Source organism: Physeter macrocephalus, chromosome 14 (assembly GCF_002837175.3).
Source record: "Physeter macrocephalus isolate SW-GA chromosome 14, ASM283717v5, whole genome shotgun sequence".
Classification (NCBI taxonomy): Eukaryota; Metazoa; Chordata; class Mammalia; order Artiodactyla; family Physeteridae; genus Physeter; species Physeter macrocephalus.
The window spans coordinates 115049624-115075223 of NC_041227.1; the positions used below are offsets into that span (position 1 = coordinate 115049624).

The following is a 25600-nucleotide window of genomic DNA, read 5'->3' on the forward strand; positions in this document are numbered from 1 at the left end:
TTCTGGGTCCCTGGGCTTCACTGGAGTCTTCCCTGCCACGCGTTCTCACTCACACGCGTTGTAGCTGTGGTTGGGCACGGCAGAGCCCCACCTGCACCCCAAGACACACCCACCTCCAGCCAAGCCGCCGAGCCCCCTCGGCTGAGGGTCATCTCTGCGGCGCCCAGCACCTGACACTCGAGTATGTAGGGGTGCCAGGTGCTATGCTGAGGGCTTTGTAGGTGATTTCTCATTTAAACCTCAACAATCCCAAGAGAGATGGGTATTATGATTTCTATTCTACAGACGCAGAAATGGCTCAGAGGCGTAGGTCCTGACCAAGGTCACACAGCTAGTCAGGGTGGGGCTTTGATGTCCACTCTTGGGGGGGGGGGTCCACCTCCAAGCAGAGGAGGGCGGTGCCTCAGGAAGACCAGCTGAGGGATGGGGGAAGGGTGTGGGTGTGGTGGCTAGAACCTGGGGCACCCACCCCCAGTCTGGGCAGGGGTCGCTCAGGAAGGGGAGGCATTGGGGCTGGCGCATTGCCCAGGTCCAGGCGTGTCTGGAGGCCCAGGTGTGTCTGGAGGCCCTGGTGTGGGAGCTAGGAGGGACTGGGTGCATGGGGGCTGGGTCCTCCTCCTCTGTCAAGGCTGAGGAGCTGCCCCTCACGTTCAGCACCGGCTTCTTAGCAACTTTGGCGCAGCTTTGCATAAGCAATGAGGCTTTTCCTGCTCGGTCAGAGGGAGTGAAGTGGAGCAGACCTTCTGGGGGCTGCTCGCTACTATTATAACTGGCTTCTTCCCCACTCAACCGTGTGTCTGCCCTTCTACCTCTCTGGATAGCTCCAATGGGACAGGGGAGGGTGGTGTCATCAGCTGCCAGAGCCTGTGACCTGAGATGGCGCCGGCTCACCTGGGGTGTGGCTGTGTTCCAGTCCCCGGATGGAGTGCTCCTTCCTGGGGCCTGAGCCCCCTTCCTGAATGCTGGTGTCTGACGGGTGTCCTCCCTCTGCCTCTGTCCCCAGTTCTGGCATAAAGCATGCTTCCACTGCGAGACCTGCAAGATGACACTCAACATGAAGAACTACAAGGGCTATGAGAAGAAGCCCTACTGCAACGCGTGAGTCCTGCCTTGGGCAGGGGCTGGGCGGGCATTGGGCTCCCTCCTAGTGCTTCCTTCCATTCTGATACCCACAAGATGACATGGCCCAGCATTTCCACACTCTGCTCCATATGTTTTAACCATGTTGAGTCGTCCTCACCACAGCTGGATGAAGTCAGGGCTGTTAATATGCCCATTTTACAGCGAAGGAAACTGAAGCTTGAGGAAGGGAAGGGGCTTTCCCAAGATGAATGACTAGTGACAGGCCAGTTCAAACCCCGTAGAGCAAGCTTGTTCTTTCCACCGCACTCTGCTGTGAGAGAGGGATCCAGCGTGGTCTTTCAAGAAAAAGTCCTGTTTCTGCCCAGGTGTGTTCTCCACTTCGCCTTCCACATTTCTTTCCCCATGACAGCACCTGACTGTTTCCTCTCCCCTGCCCCCTACCAGCCGGTCTGGGCACTAGGCCTGGGGGCTCCTGGCTACGGCCCTTCCCAGTAGTCATTTCTTGAGAAGTAGGGGCAGCATGAAGGGAGTGGCCTGGCCCCAGGCAGCAGGCAGATCTATTCCCTGCCTGGTGGGAGGTGGAGACCTTCATGTCTTTTCCAGTGGAGTTTGCTCTGGTCTACTGTGGGGAGGTGGGTAGAGGCGGGGTCCCCCATTCCAGGGGGATACCCCCATCCCATCCCATGCAGTTTCAGGTTGATTGCATTCAGGTCAGGGCTCATGTAGGACCTCACAGCCACGCTACTAGGTGGGGCTTCAGAAGGTCAAGTCACTGCAAGTAGGCGGCAAGATCAGTGTTCAAAAAAATTCAGGATCTGACTTGAGTCCTTTTTTTTTTTTTTCTTTTTAAATTCTCAGTCAGGAGGCTTTCTGCAGCTGCAGTTCACCTGGGAGGGGAACTTTGGGACCTGTCTAAAAGGAGTTTGGGGCCTTAAACCCCTGTGAAAGGCTGTCTTCCCCCTTACTGCCCTCCCCTCCCCTGCACATATCACAGCCTCATCTCCTTGGGGCTGGAGCATTCATCGGGCGCTTACTGCCTGCCCTGCAGGCTGCTAGATGCCAACCTGTGCCAGGTGCTGGGAAAGCAGATTTTCCGATAAAATCTCAAGCCCAAGAAGCACCATGAATCATCACCTCCCTTCTGGGACGGATTGGGGCACTGGGAAGAGTGCCTGGGGTGGAGGGAGGGTCACAGCTCTGTCCTGGCTCCTTCTTCAGCTGCCCCTTCTCCTCTATTAGCTTCCACTGGTCTTCTTCCCTCTACCGACCCCTCCCATCCCCCCCAAGGGAAATGGGACATTCTTCAAATTCTTAAAGGCTCACACAAGCCCTGATTCTCTGCAACTTCCTCCCTCTGTTGGGGAGTAGGGTGGGGTTCAGCAAAGCCAGAGGCTGGGGCAGTTAACCCCTTGATTGCTGGCCCACTTCAGGCTAGATTCTGGACACCTAGGCTCCTTTGGGGGCAGCTTCTGCGCCTCGGCCCCCTCCAGGCAGAAGTCTGGCTGAGCCCGGAGCCCAGTGGATGGCAGGGACTAAGGCTTCTTCATGTCTCTTCCTAAGACTCCGGTAGCCTAGAATGCAGCAAGCACTGGGAGTTGGAGAAAGAAATCGGAGGCTTGTTCTTTTTTTCCCAGCCTGTTCTCAGTCTAGTGCCAAAGTCCCAGCTTACTTGTCTCACCCTCTTCTAGGGATGCTGCAGCAAGTAGGGGTGGGTAGCTCCTGCAGGGGTTGGGGGTGCTCCAGGGAAGGCAGAAGATGAAACACCCCTCCTGGGATGCTGCTTCCAACCTGCCGAGGGGGACCCCGTCTCTCTCCTGGCCTCCAGCCAGAGAAGCAGGTTGACCCCTCTCCGTTCCCTGAGCCTTTACAGTCCTTATTCTTCCACGCCCAGCTGACCTTTGGCTCAGCTGGGATGTTACCTGGGAAGGACCCTGGATGAGGGGCCAAACACTTGGGGGATTTGCGGCCCAGCCGTGTTTCACTCGCGCTGTGGTAGCACCTGGCCCGAGACAGCCACGCTCGCCCAGCTGGCGGGGGCGTCTGCTGAGCTGCAGGTCCTTGGACGTGGGGATTCCGGGATAACCCAGAGGCAGGCCCGGCTTGCTCGGGGCGCCCTCCGGACCTGTCTGGGCCTCAGTCTTCCCGTGGTTAAAAATTCCTACCCAGGGATGCTGGAGCCTAGACCAAAAAGTTTTGTGCACCTGCGATGTGCCGGGCACGGGTATTGAGTGTTCACTCTCATCCCTTCCTGTTTTCTTCCTGCCTTTGGCTCCATCCCCCAGTGACATCCCAGTTCCTGAATCCTGGAGTTTGCAGGATAAGGCCAGCCTGGCCTTGCTTTGTGAAGCTCAGGCCTGGCTTTTCAGCACGTCCCGCTCAGGCCCCAGAGGGACAGGTGATCGCTCCCGGCCCCGGCCCCCGGCCCTTTGCCAGGGAGTTGAGCCCACCCAGGGAGGGAGTGTGCACGTTTGGTGTGCAGGGGGGCCCCTACGTTCTGCCGATCTCTGGTTAGTCCCTGAGCCAGTCTTGCAGGAAGGGTGGGCAAGAGAAAGAAGAAACCTGTCTCTCTCCAGTGGCTTCTCAAGATTGAGATTTAAGTTCTGGAAAGTGACCGAAAGCAGCAAAAAAGCCTCTTCTATTTCTCTCTTTGCACCAGACTTATCTGGGGTGAGGCCGGGGAGAGAACATAGGCCAGAGCTCACAGCCGGCCTTCTGGGTGGTAGTGGACCGCCAAGGACATGCATTTACACACGTGCCTGTGCATATCCAGACACACACGCTGCCGCCAGCTGTGGGGCCAGGGAGAAACGCCAGGGTGTCGGACTGTATAGGCTGCGTTTGTGTTCACACTTCCCAGGCCATAGGCACTCAGCCTTGCTATGACAAGGTAGAGGGGAGCATGCCTGCTTTTGCATAATAGCCAGCGGCCGGAAGAACCCACTGTTAATCGAATTCTCTCTTGAAGCTTCTGGGTAGGTGGGGTGAGCCTATTCCAGTGGTTATAGGAATATTTATGCCCTCGATGATTTGTTTTGTAAACTATTCTTTCTGAAAGTGGGGCAGATGGGTCCACGTACAAGCCTGGTCCTTTGTCTCCATGCAAATAGTTGAGGAGCCCGGAGGACAGGGTGGTGGGGGGGTGGCGGGGGTGGGTCAGGGGGATACGTGCCTGTTCCTTTCTCCTTGGGGGCCGTGAGTCTGTGGAGGCTGCAGACCTGAGGCAGAATTGCAGGCCAGGAGAACCAGCTTTTGGGGTGTCAAGTAGGGGGTGGACATGGTCTGGGGAAGAAAGCGGGGGATGCTCGATTGTACCTTTCCCCTCCTCACTGACTGCAGTGGTAGGGGTCTGTCCTTCAGCTGCCTTGAGCTGTGGGCTGAGGGGCTGAGGAGGGTGGAGGTGTCCCTGGTTCTGGGGAAGTTCCTTTCTCCTTGGGGGCCGTGAGTCTGTAGAGGCTGCAGACCTGAGGCAGAATTGCAGGCCAGGAGAACCAGCTTTTGGGGTGTCAAGTAGGGGGTGGACATGGTCTGGGGAAGAAAGCGGGGGATGCTCGATTGTACCTTTCCCCTCCTCACTGACTGCAGTGGTAGGGGTCTGTCCTTCAGCTGCCTTGAGCTGTGGGCTGAGGGGCTGAGGAGGGTGGAGGTGTCCCTGGTTCTGGGGAACCAAGGGACTGTGGTCCTACTCCTTCCCCAGGCCTCAGAGAGTGGGGTGGGGCCTGTGCTGGTGGGGCTTGAAGTATCTCTGTGTTCTAGCAAACTGTCTTGAAAGCCCAGCTGCTCTTAGGGGATGGGGCAGCAGTGGGCAAATCCAGGAATAGGGACTGGGGCTTTCCCACCTCCCCAGACAGAGTTCTCTGCCTCTGACTGGGAAAAACGGGATCAGATGTCTTGGGGAGCTGGGGGTAGCACCAGGAGAGGGAGTGGGATGGGTGTGTGTGCTGTGTTTGGGAGCGGGGAGTCCAAAGGGGTATCCACAGCGAGCAGTGTGGCCTCTAGGCAGCCCCTACCTCTCTCTCACCCCCAAACCCTTATACTCAGATGTCAGGGCCTCAAGGAACCTCAGGGATCACTTTGCTTCCTAACAGCCCATTTTATAGATGAGGAAACTGAGGTGCAGTGTTTCCATGCCTTTCCTGACTTGGCAGAATCATTTCTCTTTGTGTATTGCCATTTTTCATTTTGTCTACGACCGCTCAGGGCTGGTAAGTTCTTCTTCATGTCTAGCCTTGATCTTTTTGGCTGCTCATTTTTTTCCCTCTGGTCAAACAATGCCTCCTTGTTGCTTCCTATCCCCACCGTTTCAGCCCCTTTGGCCTGGGGAACTGGTGAGAAACTGGGTAAGAAGGGAGCCCTCCCTGCCCGCCTGCCCGTGGGCAGTGTTCCCAGCAGGGGAATCAGCAGCTCCTTCCAGAGGCAGGATGTAGGGGCTGTGGGTTCCCCACCCCCACCCCCACCCCTTTTGGTGAAACCAAAGGCTCCTTGTTGCTTTTGTTGATGTATTTTTGTTCCTCCTTGAACAAAAAGCTGTGGTTTTTGAAGCGATTCAAGGCTGGAAGAGGCGAGGTTGCCTGTAGAAAGGGGGAGCTGGGCTTCCAGGATATCTGGTCTGTTCTTGTTCTGCCTCTGGAATACAGCTGATGGCGGGACTGGGAGTGGGGCTTCCTACAACCGATCTCTGTCCCCAGTAAGCCCATAGCAGGAGCCCTGCAGCTTCTCAGCATCCTCCCTGTCCTCATCGTGCCTCCAAGCAGGAAGGTGACTCAGAGGTCCTCTGGGGCAAGCCCCCCTTCTCTTGCATTCCCACAGGTCATGTCTGGACTCTTGAGACACCTGCTTTAGAAGTGTCTTAAGGAGTAGGTGGCTTTTGACTGGGGGTGGCTGAGAGACCCCAGAGGGTTCTCTCATAATAGCCAAGCTTGGAAACTGGTTGGGTTTAGAAGAGGAAGTTCTCTACCCACCCAACCAAGCATATCTTTCCTCAGAGCTGGGAGTGGGCAGGCGTTCACCTTGGCGGGGAGGGATGTCAGCCTGCGCTTAGCTGGCTGGGCAGGTTTGGTATAGGGGAGAGTGCATTGGGCCAGATCTCTGTCCTTGACACTGAGCCTCAGTTTCTTTATCTGTAAAATGGACACAGTGATAACGCCTGCCTTTTTCAGCCCAAAGCCTTGTGGCAGGTTTCAGGAGAGAATGTGCACAGGATACAGTGTATCCAGAAGTCACTTTATGTGACTCTCAGTTTTCCTAGAGGCCTGGGCTGCTGCCAGCAGCTGCCTGATTGATTGTCCTGCCCCGCAGGCTTCCTGTCCTAGTGGGCTCTCTCCATGCCTCTCTCTTTCCCAGAGCAGCTGATACTGCCATCGAGGGTGGGGAGGGGCATCGGCAGAGGGCCCACCGCTTGGAATGATTAACAAGGGGCCGGGTGCAGGCTGGCCCACAGAAGGGACAAAGAACAGCTGTGCTCTGGACCCGGTTCCAGGCCAGGGTTGGGACACCCAGTTCTCCCCACCCTGGTCCCTCGTTCCCTCACCATGGCCCAGTCTGTTGGTGGGGCTGGGGTTCCAGTGGGGTCACTAGCTGTGGGGGGTGGGACCCCTCTTCTGCCTTTGCGCCTGCATTGGGATATGCGTGTATCCATTCATCTCAACTGGGATCTGAGGGTAACGGGTTGGGGGGGCACTTCGACCTGAGGATAGAGAGAGAGGGAAAAGGTAGAATTCCCAGCAGTTGTTTCTGGAAGGAGGTCAAATCGATTGTAGCCCTCTTGGAAAGCAGTCATGTGGATGGGGGAGGGGCACAGCACTGGCGTTCTGGCATATCCTCCCTTCTAAAAACAAACCCGTGGCACCAGTGTTCCTCACCTAAATTGTCTACAAGGATCCTGCAGACACAGCCTCCTAGTTTTGCCTTCGTGGGTTCCTCTGCAGTTGAGGACCCTGGCTGTCTGTGTCTCTTCCCCCACCCCCATAGACTTTCTCTGTCTGCCTGCTCTCACCGCTCTCCTGCCTTGAGCCGAGGATGAGGTTGCCATGGGAACCCGAAGCGCAGTGAGCAGGGGACGGGAAAGGCTGAGTTGTCTCGCCAGGGCTGGGGGCTGTGGGTAGGGGACAGGGTTGACCCAGCAGGAGGAATATAGCCCTTGCTCATGGCTGCCTGCCTTTTTTGGCCTGGGGTTTGGGGTTTAGGAGGCAAGGGTAAGAGACTGGAGGCTCCAGAGCCCCTCTTTAATCTATCTTAATCTGATGCAGGCTTAAAATCCCCCTCCTCCTCCCACCAGATTAAGCTGAGTCGACGACATCTAGGCTGGTTCCCCCCCTTCCCTTCTGATGGAATTAGTGTTCTGCCTGTGGTGGGCTGAGATCTGGGGGTCATGATGGCTCCAAAGAGAGGATGAAAGACCCGCCAGCCCCATCCAGAGGCACCCACTGCATGTTGTGGGGGTGGGGGGGCTCCTGAGACCCTTCTGGTGGCGTGTAGGAGGTATGTGAACGTGGACCTGCTGGCGTCAGTGTCTAGAAGAAGTGCATTGCTGCAGAGGGCTCGTCTAGATATTCATCGTGTGTGAGGAATAACGCAGAGTGCACTGGAGCCTCGGAATTGTGGAGTGGGGTTGCGTCTGGCTGACCTCGGTCCACGGGACCTGGCACTCCGTTTTAACCCTGTACATTCAGGCAAATGGGAAACCACGGGTTTGCAGACTGGCTCCTGTGCATATGTGTTTTCCGAGCCTGCCAGACACCCTTCCGCACCAAGTGCTAACCAGAGCCACCATCTCAGAACTGACCCTTCAGGCTCTGGGTCAGAGCTGCCCTGAAGGTCTTCTCCGTCCCCCTGCTTCAGGACCTAACCTCCCTCCCGTGCTCATGAGCCCCTACTTACAGACACTCTCCTCACCACACTGCCTTGACACCTTCATAATGGCTCTGATTTGGTGGGAGGGTCCTCTCCAAAGCCCTCCCTCCTAGGACCTCAGGGCCCGCCAGTTCTGCTAGAGATCTTACTTAGATCCCTCCTGCTGTTCTCTTTCTAGTCTCCAGGAACAGACTCCCAGTTGATCCTCCCTTTTCCTGGAACTGCTCAGGGATTTTGAATGGCGCACCTCAGCTGTAGGTGGCCCTGGCTTTGTGGAGCTGGGCCAAGCCTGGGACTGGACCCACAGCCTTAGCCCCACATTCATCTATGGGACATTTCTGTTGCCGGCTGCAGGCACCTGTATTTGCTTTTTAGTCTCTTGCCCTGCTCTTCCCTCTGCTTGGGGAGCCATGGGCCTGGGCTGATCTGGGAGGCAGGACTCAGGCGGGGCAGTGCAGGCTAGGAGTTGGGACGCAGCTAGAATCACCTTTTGCGCTTCTAGGTCCAAGATGATGAAGTTAGCTCAGAGGGAAAAATGATTTGCCAGTCACCCTGTGAGACAGTGGCAGGGCCAGCACCCAGCACTGTGCTCCTTCTAGCCACCCCCCACCCTCCCCCCCACCATTTAGTTGAGTTCTCCAGCCCCCGAGCCCTGCCCTTGACCCGAGGAAGTTTGTGTGTGATCACCAATAGCTCTCGCTCAGGATGGGCCGGGCAGCTGGAGAACATGCCAGGCTTCGTGAAACACACAGAGGTGGAGGGCTGCTGGTGTCCAGTTCCAGGGCACATCAGCCAACCTGGCTGGCTGGAAGATGGTGATCCATCTCTTACCTGGGGACAGCCTGTGAGTCTGGCATCGGCTAGTGGTCATAGTTGTGGTGGGGTGTGGCCAGCCCGAGGTAAGAACGGCCAGCCTTTGGCTTCTGCTCAGAGAAGCCACCTACCAGTCCCTGAAATCATTGGGGCCTATGTAGACCCCGAGCCCTTTCACATACCAGCATCTACACACAGACCACAGTGACTCAGGGCTGCCTCTCCTCTAGCTGCTTTGCTGGGGGACTTTGTGATGACCCAGGGGAATGGAGGAGACCCGAGTTCTGGTCCTGGCTCAGCTTCAACACCTGGTAGGACATTCGTTTATTCAACAAATATTTATTGAACACCAGGTACTATTTGGGGAGCTTGGAATAAACCAATGAAGAAAAGACCAAGAATCCCCTCACCTCATTGAGACCCAGTGGAGAGAGAAGACAGTAAACCGATGTGATAAATAATTATGAAGTCAGCTAAGTGCCTGGCACCAGCACGCGACTTCCTCCTCTGGGAGAAAGGAGGGGGTTGGACCGGATGGTCCTGGAGGTCCCCGCAGGCTTGGCTCTGAGGGCTGAACTGGTTCCTGCTACCTCCAAGCCAGCCCTCTTTCTGGGGGACAGGACCGTGGTCTGTCCTGTGTCTGGAGATTAGAGGGTTTGGTTCAGGGTGTTGGGTCCTGGGAGACCGTTTGGGTACAAATCTGGATGCCTCCAGTTACTGGCCCTGTGCCTTAGCCACATTGTTTAACCTTTCCAAGCCGCTGTTCTCCAGTCTGTCAAAGGGGGATAATAGGGCGGTTTTAAGAAGTTGATGAACTAAGGCGTGTACACCCTTAGCACAGGGAGACATCAACTGTTGTTACAGTGTTCTTATCTGTCACCCGTGGTGACCTCTTCTCGGCCTCAAGCTGATTTCTCATCTACCCTCCGATTATGTTGGACCTTGTTAGCTGTTTGAAACACCACTCTGGATGTGTGTGTTTTTTCTGTCTCACTGCCTTTTCCTGGAAGCCCCCCTGGATATGTGTATCCCTTTGCCCTTTACTTCTGTCTCTGTATCCCTCCCTCCCTTCCTCTGCTACATTGGTCTCCACTTCTGGTCTCAGCTGAAAGCTTTGTCCTAACCCCATGAGCATCTTCTTCCCAGCCTGGCTAGGCCCTCCTGGGTGCCTGGCCCCCTTGACCTTCCTGTGCAATAGACATGGATTACTTGGGTGATCTGAAACCCTTAGAGAGTGTCCCCATGTCCTCCCTTCGGAGTTCTTGGTGACCAGCTAGCCACTCAGGCCTGATGCGTCTTCCCAGTTCAGCCCAGGCTGACTCTGAGAAACGCTTGCTTCCCCTCGGCCATGGGCAATGGGCACTGTGGTTCTGATGCTGGGACAGGGGCAGGGGCCGCCCAAGGATATGAGAATGGAAGCCCAGAGTTTCCCGCCCCTTCCCCCAGAATGACCCCCACTCTTTTTTTTTCTGTCCTGCAGACACTACCCCAAGCAGTCCTTCACCATGGTGGCCGACACCCCGGAAAACCTCCGCCTCAAGCAACAGAGTGAGCTCCAGAGTCAGGTGAGGGGGCGGGGCCTGGCCCTTGGGGGCAGGGCAACCCCTGGATTTGGCAAGGGCTCCTTCCTTCTGTGGTTACTCAGCAAGGCCAAGGCGCTGAAATCCTAGCAGTTACCAATCATCTCCCTGCTCCCACCCCACCCCCAGTTACTTCACATTTCCTGACTTGATCAGAGAAGTGGGCGAGAGCATACCCCGCTTGCTACCTAAAGTGGGTGGGAGGGGTGTGGGCGTCGGATTTTTTTCTGCTTCAGGAATTTTGTGGGGAACCCCTAGAGCCCACCTCCTCCAGGAAGCTGGTCCCCTCCCCCTCCTCTCCACTCACACCCACCCTCAGAGGGCAGGCTGTGAAGGGGGCCTGTCCTGCCTGTGTCTGGGCTTCCTGCGCCAGGGAGAACTCGACTTTCAGGGGGCACTGAGGAATAAGCAAAAGGTCCAGAACCTTTAGGCCAGAACGACTAACCCTGCCTGGGGGTCTGGGAGGGCTTCTGGGACCAGCCTGGCCTGGACTGTGGGGTGGAGTGGGGCAGAGCGGGGCTTCATCAGAGACCTCTTGGGGAACGTAACCAAGTGGGCAGGGTGCGCAGGGCCAGGAAAATGTCTTGCAGGATCCACCAGGGCCTCAGAGGGGGATCTCTCCTGATCCCTCCAGAGTGGGGCTCCTGCTGCCAGATCTTGATGTGACTTCTCTGGTCACATGAAGGAGAATCAGCCCTGGGCCATCTACATGCATTCTCTTGTTGAATCCTCCGAGCAATCCTGCAAGGAAGGTGCTGTTTTTCCCATTGTACAGATGAGGAAACTGAGGCTCAGAGACAGTAAGGGACTCGCTAAGATCACATGTGTAGCAACAGAGGTAATAAATGTATTAGTAGTTAATGTATGGAGTGCTCAGTGCCCTGGGCGTATTAATGTTCAATCCTCACGACACCCCTGTGCAGTTGGCAGGATCGGTCTTACTTTGTGGGAGAGGTTCAGGCCTCCCGTGTGTCCCACAGTGATGGGGAGCAAGTAGGGGAAGCTGATGTCAGCAGCAGCTCACATCTGCCAGCCCAGACCCCGCCCCCGCTGTGGTGTGAAAGCCACAGTCACTGGGGGAGCTGGTGTGGATACCAGAGCCTTGCCAACTGAGGAGGGCTGTGTAGCCCAGCTGGCAGGAAGTAGGCTTGAGACAGCGCTGGGGCCTGGGCCTGATCTGCACAGGGAAGACCCTAGCCAGGCCCTGACCACCGCCCTGGACTCCCCATCCTGTCTGGAGCCTACAGGGGCCAGAGGTGGAAGGGGCTACGTGGGGCAGGCAGACCAGAGCACCATGGGGTGACCTGTAGTCACCCCACAGCTTGAGAGGAGTGTGGGAGTGTGTGTACACACTCAGGCCAGAAGCAAGGGACACACACACACACACACACACACACACACTCAGGCCAGAAGGAAGGGACACACACACACACACACACACACACACACACACACACACACACACACACCCGCGCCCCCCCCCCCACACACACACCCCTACTCTCAGGAGAAATTCAAACCCTGTTAATTCCCTCAGCCTTTGTTGGTCCCACAAAAGCTGGGCTGCAGCTCTTTTTGCCCCTGGAACTTGATCCCTGAGGGGCGGGGTCTGTAGGAGGAAGCAAGCCCTGCCCAGGTTCTGAAGGCTCTTCTGACCCACCTGTCCCCGCTGTTCCCCAGGAGCCTGGCCCACTGCTCGCCTCCTGGGTCCTGGGCTCCTGGCTCTGGGGCCGGCTGGGGAAATCATGAGAAAGGCAGTCGCTCTTCCTAGGTTCTCACTGCGTCCTTCATAGGACCTCATTTAATCCTCACAACCACCTGAGGATGAGGAACTCTTGTCCCTGTGGTGCAGATGGGGACACAGGTGAGAGAGGCCATGCCCCTTGCCAGAGCCCTGTGACGGAGGCAGAAGTCAAGCCCCTCTGCAGCCTGCTGTGGCACCTGTGCGCTAACGCCCAGGATGCACCAGTCACCAGCGGGGACAGCGGGGCTTTTAGAATGCAGGGTCCTAGGCCCCGCCCAAAGGGCTTCTGTCTGGTAGTTCTGGGAGGGTCCATGAATCTGCATTTTGGTGGCCCTGGTGATTCTGATGGGGGCTTTTGGTGCCACAGACATGCTCGGAGAGGCTTGGAGCCAGGCTGTGGGGTAGGGAGGGAGCTGAGGATCTGCCGTGAGGGGTGTGAGTTAGGGCTTTGCATTGAGGCCTCTGCTCCAATCTGCACTTGGGCTCCTGGGGGCTGGGGCTGGGATAGGCGGAGGGTGGAGACCCTGGTCCCGCCCTCTTTGCAAGCCTGGTTCTGTCTCCTACCTCCCCCCAGCTGTGTGGTCTGAGTCTGGCCCCTTGCCTCTCAGAGTTGTTTTTTTTTCCTGCCCGGTAAAATAGGGACAGCAAACCCAGTCACCTAGAGGTTGGGGGCTGGGCCCGATGCTCTGAGGCTTGAAGGGCTGGGCGGGCCTGGCTGGGGGCGGTGATGGGTTCTGGTTCCTTTGGCCACTGTGGAGGCAGGGCCTGCTGGCGTGGCCGTCGGATGGGACGGGAGGTGGGAGCCTCTTCTACCTCGTCTGCCCCGCCCACCGGGGTGTCAGCTGGTCTCTTTCCAGGCCCCTTCCTGGGCCTGCGTTGGTGTGTCTCTTCCCAGTCTCTGGGAAGTTGCCCATGCTATTTCAACTTTGTTTTCCTGTCTCTAGATTGGTTCCCAAAGTGGTACTTGGGGTGGCTGGGATACCTGGAGCCTCCCCTGTGGGGGCAGCAGCCACAGAGCTGACCAGAAATGACCCTCTGGGTGGTCCTGCCCAGGCCTGGCTGAGGCAGGGCACTGGTGGCTGGGCCTGGCAGCTCTCCCACCGCCAGCCCTGCGCTGAGGCTGAGCTGGGGCGGTGCAGGCCCCTGAGCCCAGGCAGAAGTGCAAGAAAAAGGTCTCTTTCATTTTTCCCTCATCATCCATGGTGCTGCACATGGGATATGCCACAGGGCACAGGGCACAGGGCACAGGAGAGTGTAGCACAGCCTCATGCTCCGCCCTGCTCTTGGCAGGGTTCCCACTCTCTTATCTTGAATCTTGTGACCAGCAAGGCAGGCAGCATACCTGTGTCACTCTTACTGGAGCTGGCTGAGGGTCAAATGCTGGATCTGCCATCACTAGCTGTGTGCCCTTGGGCAAGTTGTTTAACCTCTCTGAGCCTTAGTGCCTTCATCTGTAAAGTGTGGATTACCTCTCTCCAAAGGTTACTGTGAGGATGTTAGTATATATTAGGCATTTAAAACAGTTCCTGGCATACAGTCAGCACTCAATAAATGTTCACTGTTACTATTCTCCTGGAAAGGAGAGGAGATGGAACTTGGGTATGATAAAGCTGAGGAATACTAGACCTTCTGATGATTGCTTCCAGAACTGGCCTTTTTTGTTGGCTCTCCTCCCCCATCTGTGTGTGTCTAATTTTATTTTTATTTATTTATTTTTGATTTTTCGCTGGGAACATTTAATTTTTTTTTTCTATTTATGTTATGAACTCATCACAGTCCCTCTTTTTTTTAATGTTGAATATTTTATTTATTTATTTATTATCTTTTCTGGCTGCGTTGGGTCTTCGTTGCTGCGCACAGGCTTTCTCTAGTTGTGGCGGGCAGGGGCTGCTCTTCGTGGCAGCGCGTGGGCTTCTCACTGCGGTGGCTTCTCTTTTTGAGGAGCATGGGCCCTAGTGTGCGCAGGCTTCAGTAGTTGTGGCTTGTGGGCTCAGTAGTTGTGGCTCACGGGCTCAGTAGTTGTGCGCACGGGCTTAGTTGCTCCGTGGCATGTGGGATCTTCCCAGACCGGGGATCGAACCTGTGTCCCCTGCGCTGGCAGGTGGATTCTCAACCACTGCACCACCAGGGAAGTTCCTGTGTGTGTCTAATTTTAAAACGATTTCTTTTTTGTTAGAAGGGGGTGGGTTACACAGTATGTGGGTCCAGCTCATAGCAGGCACATAATAAGTGGAAATTGTTGGTATCATATTTTTTTCAATAAAATTTTTTAAAGTCGTGATCTTTTCTCTTATGTTGGGTCAGCAGGGCAGTTCTTTTTTTTTTTTTTTTTTTAACATCTTTTTTGGAGTATAATTGCTTTACAGTGGTGTGTTAGTTTCTGCTTTATTTTTCAAATTATGCTGCCTGTTTGGAGATCATATGTCTGCATTCAATTCATTCATCATTTACCCAACAACCACATGTTTATACCTACTGTTTGATACAGTAGTGATGAACAAGATAGATCCTGAGAGAATAATTAGTAAATGTACATATTAAAAAGTAGAGTTTCTTGGGGCCGTGGTTGTTCAGGCCTGAGGGGCCTCAGGCATCATTCCCAGCCCTGCCTTGGGAGTTTTCAGGATGGGAGGCCCAGGCAGCATCTAGGCTGCAGTTATCTAGCTGCAGTGCTCAGTTGTATCCTGAATCTACCAACAAAGCAGGTTGAGTGACCTTGGGCAGGTAACTTCCCTCCTAGAGCCCCCTGTCATGTCCTGGTGAGCCATGCCAGATGAGGGCAAACACTCCTGCTTGGGTGCTGAGCGAGGCTCTAGGCAGGGACCTCCCCAACGCTCTTGGTTCCCCACCTTTTACCTCTGCCACACACTCCAGCTCCAAACAGCCTCCTGGAAAATCTTCCCCACCTTGATTCTCCATAGTCAGGGCCTGCAGGTGCTTAATAAATACGGTCACAAACTCCAGAGCTGGGAGGGCTTTTAGAGATCAGCTGGCTAGCCCCTCTCAGGGGACCCAGAGAGGGGGACTGACTAGCCCAGGAACGTACAGCAAAGTAGTGCTGAGCCCAGTCCCCCATCCTTTCTTGCCCCCACTCCGCCCAGCCCTGCCCTCTCTGGGCCGCCTGTGCCAGGAGTGAAATGAATTACCCTCCCCAGCAGGGAGGGAGAGGCAGTTCCCGAGCCTGGGAACCAGCTGATGTCATTGTAGTGTTGCCATGACAATTATTCCCCTGGATTAGGGGACTGACGCTCCAGAGGCCAGGAAGTAGAGGAGGAGTGGGGGACTGGCATTTGTTCAGCACTTTAAGGTTGACAAAGCACTTTCACACCTACCCTTATCAGTATGCATTGAGCCCTGCTGTGTGCTCCACAGTGCTGGCTGCTTTAGAGCCACTGTCTGTAATCCGCACCGCACCGTTAATTGGAATGGGTCCATCATGATCCGCATTTTACAGATGTGGAAACTGAGGCCCGAGAAGTTAAGTCAGTTGCCCAAGATCACTCAGCAGGTGGGAGACAGCCTATGTCCATACCAGCTCCCTCTGGCTCTTTGCCTATGCTTGGTGATAGGAAGCCCGCTCCCCATATTTTAACTGATTCCTATGACGGTCCTCTTATAGGTGAGGAAACCAAGGCCAGAGGCCTTGGATCTGGGCTTCTGCATCTGGAGCTGCACATTTTTTTTGGAATTTTTGAATTTTATTTATTTTTTTATACAGCAGGTTCTTATTAGTTATCCATTTTATACATATTAGTGTATGGAGCTACACATTTTTGACTCTAAGTTTCTTACCTTTCCAGATGCCCCCTTCCCAGAGGGTTCTCTCCACCCCCCTACCCCCAACACTAAGAGTTGCTGTGCTGGCCCAGGCCTTCCTGGAGGAGCTGATGCTGGGCAATTCTGGGCCCTTGGGGTGGGTTGGTACCCGTACCCACTGTGTTAACTTCCAGTCTGATGGGAGCTAGCACATCCAGGCCTTTGTTTTTAGTCTGGATCAGAACAAAAGAGGTTCTGGAACCTTTTAGGCACAAGAACCCCATGGTTGGGTAAGCTGGGGCTCGGGGAACAAACAGGGACCCCAGCCCCTGGGGGATGTGCGGAGGAACTGACAGGGATGTATTGTCAGTCGGGTCATGGTGCAGCTTGGCCCTGTGGCCAGATGACTCCACGCCTGGGAGCCGCCTGGAGATTCCCAAGGTCCTGGGCCTCATGTCCTGGGCTGACCTGCCTCTAGGGCAGTACAACCCCCATGGAGGGAATCCAGGCAGCTGCTGGGGTTTGGAACAGCTGGCTGCCGAGGTGGACAGTGGAGACTCAGAAAGCCAAGGAACAGTTCTCTGCCCCAGGGGCATTTCCAGCCTCCATTCTGTTCCTCAAAACCCCCAGGGAAGGACAGGATAGTTTTCATATTTCAATTCTTTTACTGTTTGGGAAGTCCTTTCTGACGTCTGACTCAAGTCCCTCTGGTACTCAGGTTTCCATGGAATTCTCAGAAAAGAGGGGGGCAGTGGAGGTGTGGTAGGGGTCTTCCCCGGAGCTTGGACACCCGTTCTGAAGTGCTGTCTGTCCCCCGCCAGTTTCATCCCCTCCTGTGGCGTTGACCTCAGAAGCCAGCCTGGCAGCCGCCGGGGCCTGTCAAAGGCTCATTGATTGAGTTTTCCGAGCGGCTGTCTTACCTCCCCCCCTTTCTGGGCACCAACTTTGTCCCTTGGTACAGCCCTCACTCAGCTGGTCACTTAGAAACTCCCTCGGGCTTTTGGCGGGTAGAGCCACATCCTGACTAGGGTGAGGGCTGGGCCAGTCTTTGGAGCTCTGGAAAGAACCTTCTTCCTCTAGCTTTCAGGCAGGACGGGCCAGTGGTGAAGGGTCAGGAGCCAGGCAGATGAGGGTTTCATCCTGGTGGCTCTGGACATGTGCTGCTAAGCTGCGTGACCTTGGGCGTGGGACTTTGCCTCTCTGCGGCTCAGTTTCCTTGTCTGTAAAATGGAGCTAATGATAGTATACAGCAAGACTTAAATGAGATAGTTCATGTAAAGCGCTTGGCACTCAGGATACACTGAATACATATTAATGGTTTATTATCATAAGTCTAATAGTTTTTGGCCAAGGCTTGTGCTTTGAGTTGGGGCGTGGAGGTGGATGTCACTGCAGGGGGGTTTCTGGTCAGGGTCTCTCTCCTGGCTGGTTGCTGCCTTAGAGGTGGCTGCAGGCTGGGGCCCTCTCTGCTCCCCGTGCCTCGACTCCAATCCCTCTCCACCCTTTGGGTCCTCCAGGTGCGTTACAAGGAGGAGTTTGAGAAGAACAAGGGCAAAGGCTTCAGTGTGGTGGCAGACACACCCGAACTCCAGAGGATCAAGAAGACCCAGGACCAGATCAGTAACGTAAGCTCCCCTGCTCCCTGGGCTACCATACTGATGCCCTGCCCTCTCTTCTCGTTCCCTCCCCGCCCGTCTGGCAGACATGCATGAGGCCAATTCTCTGCTGCCCCTGCTTTCCTAGGCGGGCCTGGCTGGCGGCTGCTTGAGCGGAGGGAAGGGAAGGGTTTGGAGTTCCCAGATGCCTTTCCTCCGTGCACCTCCAGATTCCCCCTTTGATACCCTCTGCCCACATAGTATTTCCGCCTTAAAAGGACTGGACTTTTGGGTGGGGTGTACAGGGAGGGCCTTTATGCTAAATCACCCCCGTACCCCTTACTCTCTCTGAAAATCCCCCCCACCCCCCGGCTGTGGTGAGTGCCAGGGTCCAGACTGGCTGTTTTGTCTGAGCACAAAGGTCAAAACTGGGTGGCAGGGCTTCCCTGGTTGGCGCAGTGGTTGAGAGTCCACCTGCCGATTCAGGGGATGTGGGTTCGTGCCCCGGTCCGGGAAGATTCCACATGCCGCGGAGCGGCTGGGCCCGTGAGCCTGCGCGTCCGGAGCCTGTGCTCCGCAACGGGAGAGGCCACAACAGTGAGAGGCCCACGTACCGCAAAAAAAAAAAAAAAAAAAAACAAAAAAAAAAAAACCAAACTGGGTGGCAGAGGTGGGGAGAGGCTGGCCTCCCCCTTGTCTGCCTCTGGGTGCTGACACTGCAGTCATTTCCGCCCCTCCTCTGCCTCCTCCCCCACCTCGGCTTGCTCTTCCTTCCTGTGTAAAAACCCCAGCCGGTTTTGCCCGCTGGCCCTGCACCCCCTGGCCTGGCACTCCTGGGCCCAGGGCGGTGACCAGTGTCTGGCCATGGCAGGGCTGGGTGTGGAGAGTGGGCAGTGGATCGATGCGCCCCATGGCACCTGTGGCCAGGCGACAGGCCTCAGTTCCCTGCTTGGTGGAGCCACGGGCCAGCAGCCTGTGTGGCTCTGGGCTGTGGGAAGGCTGCCTAAGGGGCTTTGGGCAACGTGAGGGCGGGGGGCGGGGGGCGGGTGGAAACCACTGTGAGCCACAAGCACAGGACGTGGGCCGCAGACCCGTGCCACACAGGGTCCTACAAAGGACCGGGCAAGTGGTTGTCTTCATGTCTGGAACAGGAAGGGGTTGGCAAGTTGCCCGTGTCACTAGGCTGAGGGAATGGAGATAGAGGCTGCAGAGGGCCTGGGTGTTAGCTGGTCCACCCGGCCTCTAGCCCTCAGCCCTCCACCTGACCTCCTTTGTCGGGCACTCCTTCTAGAAGTTGGCTGGACCGTGCTTAGGGTGGACTCCGGCAGTGGCTCAGGTGGATGTCAGAAGCCAGGGCCCAAGCCTTCAGAACCTGCCATGCCCAAGACCATGGCTTTTAAGCTTTGACAGCAACCTTCAGCGTGAAATACATTTCACATCGTGACCCACCGAACAGGCCTGCTGATTTATTTAAGGGAAACAGAATCAAAACTTCCAGGAAAGAGTGCTTTTACCGCTTAAAGGGCATTCAGATATTTTCAGTTCTATTTTAGTTTGTGAAAGACGCTGGTTGCCGACTTAACTAAATGGGTTTCGCAACTAGGTTGTTGACCAGCAGCTTGAAATTCATGGCTTGAGGAAATGGAGTGCTTCCCTTGGGCTAGGACGCCTCTGAGAGCTGTAATCCCTACCTGCTCCCCTGCTCCTCTGCCCCCCATCCCCGCCGGGGAAAAAAAAACACGCCTGTCTCGGTTGCTTTATAAGCCAGGGCCTGACCTCACACCCTAGAGCTGCCCTGCCAGTCGGTGCCCGGACCTCCAAAGGGTAAAGCCAGAGGAAAGAAGGTGTGGGTCTCAGCTCTCCACATGGAAAATGGGAGGGAGGGGAAGCCACGGGTAGGAAGGAAGACCCAGTTGGCTCACAAAGCTGGCTGGAATCTTGAGTCTTCAGCCTCTGTGGCTTTTCATTGTGAAGACTGTCTTATCTTGGATACCTGTTCCCCGCCTACAACCCAACCCCCAGCACATTCACTCATTGCTTCTAGCCTGGGGCTTTTAGAAGGGAGACAAGCCCAGTCATCCCTGGCTCCCTTTCGGGAAGGCCTCCAGAATACTTCACACTCAGGCTATTGCACCTGCATGCACCCCCTCCACCCCTCCCCCTCCCCCTCCTCCCCCCAAACTAGTTATTGGAGGTGTTAATGTCTGAGGAGCCCTGGTAACAGAGCTGACTCTGGCCAAGACACTCACACCTGAGGAGATAACATCTTATCATTAACCACAGGGCTGCAATTAGCTGATTGTCCTCTGCTCTGAGGTGGGGGAGGTGACTTGAGCCTGACCTGGTTCTGCTTTTGCAGCTGTAGCTGGAACCTGTGACTTGTGGCCACGACGCTGGAAGACTCTTGGTTTTAGCAAGTACAGTTAGTCTGTCAACTGTGGGCCTCCAAACAGCTGGACGAGAATCACTTGCAAAGGTTGATTGAAAATGTAGGCTCACAGGCCTCCTCCCCAGGCCACCTGGGAGCAGAACCCAGGAACCAACATTTTCTCTCTCCCTTTTTTTAGGAACCAGCATTTTATTTTTAAAATTATTTTTGTTGTTCCTTTTTATTTTTATTGAGCTATAATTGGCATACTGCACTGTATACCTTTAAGCTTTCCAACATAATGATCTGCCTTACATACACCATGAAATGATTGTCACAGTAAGTTTAGGGAACAGCCATCATCTCATACATATACAAAATTAAAGAGATAGAAAATAAAATTTCGTTTTCAGGAACCAGCATTTTTAACACATTCCCTGGGTTACCTGAAGTTTGAGAATCGTCACCAAGAGCCTGAAAAAGCTTCACCAGAGGTGCCAGGCCTGGCCACATCCCAGAACCCCCTAGGGAACTTTAAACCATGTTGTTAACTTGTCCCTCCTCCAGAAGAGTTTTGGGAAAGATGGTGTTTAGAGCCACACCTTTTGTTTTGTGTCCACAATAGCGTTCCTGTATGTAGCTTGTCACTCACTTCCCAGGTTAACGTCAGATGACTCCTCATTTGCGAGGAAAATGTCAAGCACTTAGCATGCGATAAATATTGTCAATTGCTATTAATTTAAAGGCAGACTTGTCTGCTTTCTACACTGTGACTAAAGAAGGGACATGGACTAAAGTTTGGCTGAAAAGTTAGGCCATTGTCTAGTACTGAGAATGTCTGGAAAACTGAGGGGGCAAGGTGCTAGTTAGACATCTGTGGTGAGTATTTGTGTCTTTTTTTTTCTTTAATTGAAGTGTAGTTGATTTACAATGTTGTGTTAATTATTGCTGAACAGCAAAGTGATTCAGTTATACATATATATATATATATGTTCTTTTTTTAAATATTCTTTTCCATTATGGTTTATCATAGGGTATTGAATATAGTTCTCTATGCTATACAGTAGGACCTTGTTTAGTAATTGTGTCTTCATTAAAGGCACCTGAAGGGGTGAGAGGCCAGGACCGCAGGCTGTGAGCTGAAATTTATCCTGGCCTTTGGTCACCAGCTGTGATAGCTGTAATGGACAGGAGTCTTTAATTGCTGAGGTCCCTATATGGGAGCCACAGCCTTCAAGCAGAGAAGCTTTTATTTATCTACATATCTACTTATATACTGATTTTCTGTGTACAATTTTGGGTCTTTTAACTTTTCCTTTTTCTGTGAAGTGTAACACATAAACACCTGTGTGTGTACTCACCATGCAAGTCAAGAAGCAGAGCATGACAGCACCCCTGTCAAAATAGAGTTTTCAAAGTGTTAAAAAAAAAACAACAAAAAACGTAACTCTCATGCAGTGAGTATCTATCATATAATTGCCTTACTTATGAGGAACCAGCTGGAGCATCTGACAGGCAGAGGTGATGCCTAGTCTGTGAAACAAAGCACTGGATATAATTAGATACAGGACTAGTTAGTGTTCTGCCATTAGCTGCAGAACTAGTTAATGTCCTCCAGGACTATAAAACCATAAGCTTTGGGCTTTCCTGGTGGCGCAGTGGTTAAGAATCTGCCTGCCGATGCAAGGGACGCGGGTTCGAGCCCTGGCCCGGGAAGATCCCACATGCTGCGGAGCAACTAAGCCCACAAGCCACAACTACTGAGCCCACGTGCCACCGCTACTGAAGCCCGGGCACCTAGAACCTGTGCTCCGCAACAAGAGAAGCCTGTGCACTGCAACGAAGAGTAGCCCCTCGCTCCGCAACTAGAGAAAGCCCGTGCACAGCAACGAAGACCCAACACAGCCAAAACAAACAAATAAATTAATTTATTAAAAAACCCAAAACCATAAGCTTTGGAGATAGCCTTGCTACAGGCAGAAATCCTTTGCATTTCTTTCAGTCAGAAATAATTAGTAGCTTAGATTCCTTAAATAAGCTTCATTCTTTATAGTCCAGGCCTAATCAGTGGTAAATAGTAAAGTCAAAGAAAATTCTAGCCCCAGAGTCAAATGGCCCGGAGGTGGGCTTGTTGGACAGCCCTGTAGTTTAATTTTTGAAAACGTGTGCTGTTCTTTTCTTTACAATTTTAAAATGTAGCTATGCTTTCTTTTTTTAGTATGTAATTTTTTTTCTTCTTTTTAAATTGAAGTATACTTGGTTTACAATGTTGTGTTAGTTTCAGGTGTACAGAGAAGTGATTCAGTTTTATATATACATATTTTTTCCCCCCAGATTCTTTTCCCTTATAGTTTATTACAAGATATTGAGTATAGTTCCCTGTGCTATACAGTAGGTCCTTGTTGATTATCTCTTTTATATTTAGTAGTGTGTATATGTATCTCAAACTCTTAATTTATCCCTCCTCCCCCAACTATGCATTTCTGAATGCTATAGTTTTGTTTTTCCCAATTTTGAACATATCTATTCTTTTGTGTCTTGCCTCCTTTGGGCAACACTGGGTTTAAAGAATCATGTACATGTTTGCATGCAGTTGTAGTTTGTTCTTTTTTGTTGTTGTATAGCATTCCATTTAAAATGCTTATATTGATTCTGGTGTTGATGGTCATTTAGATTGCTTCTATGGCTGTGGACAGCTTCATACATATTTCCTAGTGTTAATGTGGAGTGGAATTGCCAGATCTCAGAGCGGATGTTCCTTCAGCCTTACCAGATAACGCTGAACTACTTTTCGAGCAGTGGTATTGATTTACCCTCTCGCCGGCAGTGATGAGAGTTTCCGTGGCTCTACATCCTTAGACTTGTTCATTTTAGCCATTTTGATTGTGTGTAGTGGTATCTCATGGTTTTAACTTGCATTTCTCTGATTACTAATGAAATCGAGCACAGATTTACATTTGTTTTAAAAACAAAATCGTGGGGCTTCCCTGGTGGCACAGTGGTTGGGAGTCCCCCTGCCAGTGCAGGGGACACGGGTTCGTGCCCCGGTCCGGGAAGATCCCACATGCCGCGGAGCGGCTGGGCCCGTGAGCCATGGCCACTGAGCCTGTGCTGCAACGGGAGAGGCCACAACAGTGAGAGGCTCGCGGACCACAAAAAAAAAAAAAATCGTGTTAGTCTCTCACAGGGAGCACAGCATAGCATGGTGGTTGAGAACAAGGAGCTGATGTTAGGACTCACCCACCCCTTACCTACCTCCTGAGCGTTGGTTTCCCCATCTGTAAAATGGGGATGACAGTGGTACATTGTTCTTGGGCTGGCTGAGAACAGGAAATGAGTTATACATATAAGGGCACCACAGAGGACTGCAACAAACGGAAACACTGTTAGAAAAAAACAGACCCTGGCTGGTGAGTTGACTATTCCATTCAAAGCCTGATGTTCCCTTCTTGGTCATGATGTAGAATCATGTGGAAGCAAGTGTGGAGTCAGACCTTTGTTTTCCACCACAATCAGGAGAGCAGGGGTTCAGAAAACGGAACATCAGCTAGCAGAAAAAATGCATTTTTCTTAGGTTTGGAATGGACCCTCAACTAGTCATCCTGCAGTCCTGGCTGGCAGGGCCCTTGGATGAGTGGTGGGGGGGTCCTTAGGCCTGGGTCCCTCCACCCATGTGCACTTGGATCTCATGGGCACAGTTACAACCTGGCCTCCTTCCACGGGATCCCAGGACAGTTTTTAGACCAGAGCTCTGCTGACATTTCTGAGCTTATGGTGACGCCTTTTCAGGGCATTTAGACGATTAGAACTTTGCTGAGCTTGGAACAGGGAGGGATCAGACAGGGCCTTGGCCTCTGAAAAATGTTCATTTCCCTTTTGAATGTGCTAACACCCTTTAAGGTGCCTCCTTGCTTCTCAAACCATTAGGTTGATCAGCAAAGTAATAACAGTTTCCTCGCTTTTTGGGCAGGGGAGGGAGAGGAAGTTGAGAGGATTGAAATTTTATCGGGTGGGGCTGGGCAGAAGGGAGCTGCAGCCTCACTTTTTGCAGTCCATTTCCCCTCTGTGCTTGCAACTCCTGACTTAAGTGCCAGGCACCCCTTCTCTCAAAGTTAGGGTGACCTTGTGATAATCATCCCTTTTGAGAGTGAAAGGCAGTGCTATTCCTATTTATTCCAGAACACATGAACTGGGACTAGGGGCAGACTTGGGCATGTGGTCACCCTGACCCAGGAAAGGGCCCATCCAGCTGTGGCTTTGTCCTTGTGTCACCAGCCTCAGCCCTGACTGAGTAATGAAAGTCATTTTACTTCTGAGCCTCATTTACTTCTGTAAATTAGGAATTAAAGTGTACCTATCCGACTTATTTTTTTAGGGTGATTATTGTCAGGGTCAACGGAGATTATGTGCAGAGAACTCAATGCGAAGAGCTGAGCAAAGGTCAAGGTTATTACTATTACGATTAACAGGTGCTTCCTGCATCGATGGTGGGGAGGCTGCCACTATTCTGTCCACCTAGATCAGCTGGCCCTAATTTTATAGATATTTACGCATGTGGGGTGGCTTTTTAAGGAGCAAGATGGATCCCATCAGCCACTTGTGGAAACGCACACATGTCCATACTTGCTTTCAGCTCTAGAGTTTGGGTAGGTTCCTAGAGGTAGTCGGGAGCCTCAAGACCACGTGGGAGCAGGTGGTGCCGTAACCTCTTTTTAAGATGAGGAAACTCAGGCCCAGAGGGGACGGGATTCTTCCAAGCTCACGTGAGCAAGTGAAGGGCTCATGACCCCAGGGCTGAGGCGTGGGAGGGACACTGCAGCTCTCGATGAAGGACTAAGTCTATAGGACACAAAAGGGGATGGCGCCAGGCCTGGGACCCAGACATGCCTTCTTCCTCAGAGAGTCACCCCTTCACTAATACAGACAGAGCCGTAGCCAGAGAAGTGGGCTGTCAGCCGGGGTAGCTGGGCCCCGGCACCAGGGACACACCTGCCCCTCAGCCCGCCTCCTGGCTCCCTCAGGGCCCGGTGCAGGCCTCTGTCGGCCTCCACATGTGCACTTTGCCTCCCCTAGTCATCGGCTCCCAGAGTCAGGCCTCTTTTCATTAACAGACAGTAAACAAGGGAAGCTGACCTTTCCCACCCCCCCACGACAAAAGTCAGAAGGCCAGTTGCCTTGGGAGCCTTAGAGGCCTCTCCTTGTCCCCACCCCCGACTGCTCACCAGAGGACGGGGTCACCAAGGGAGTGGGGCTAAGGGACACTCACCTTCTGCCCTTGTCTTAGGAATCTGAGAGCAGGGCACTGGCCCTGTGTCTTTGAACTTCACCCCTGGGTGTTCTTCCTCGTGGGAGTTCAGGGATTCGATGGGTTTTCAGTCTGACCAGGGCCAGCTGCCTCCCCTTCAGGAATGGGCTCAGTTTATTTCACCATTTTTGGGTGTGGGTCCCTACTTGGGCATGAAGGGGAAGGGGCAGGGGGAGGAGGGGGCTGGTCCTCCCTGCCTCCAGACAGGGCCCATCCTGGGCTTTACTGCTGCCCCATCTGTTCTCCCAGCCTGGGCTGCAGTGGGTCACCGTCCGTTAACAGCCGAGCGATGTGGGTGGTCCCAGCCGACCACCCCTGCAGACCTTTAGCCCAGCTACTCCTGTGTAAGGCCTGCCTGGCCGAGTGTTAACTCTTGCCCTCCTTGCAAAGCGGATGCCAGAAGGCAGCAAAGAAAGTGGGAGGGGGTGGCCCATGGGAGGTCCCGGGCTGGGACAGCCGGATCAGGCCTTGGCAGGGGCTTCCGGGGCACAGGATCGCTCGTTGTTG

The 25600-nt window shown here is 53.7% G+C and overlaps 1 protein-coding gene across 1 annotated transcript in view; it reads left to right on the forward strand.

The window, feature by feature from the left end:
* Nucleotides 1-983: 983 nt before the first annotated feature.
* Nucleotides 984-25600, forward strand: part of LASP1 (LIM and SH3 protein 1) — a 30105-nt gene continuing 5488 nt past the window's right edge. Inside the window, exons 1-3 of the mRNA XM_028498388.2 lie at nucleotides 984-1098; nucleotides 10226-10310; nucleotides 17343-17450. Coding sequence (XP_028354189.1) covers nucleotides 1043-1098; nucleotides 10226-10310; nucleotides 17343-17450 — 249 coding nt within the window. The 5' untranslated portion in view covers nucleotides 984-1042. The remainder of the gene's footprint in view (nucleotides 1099-10225; nucleotides 10311-17342; nucleotides 17451-25600) is intronic.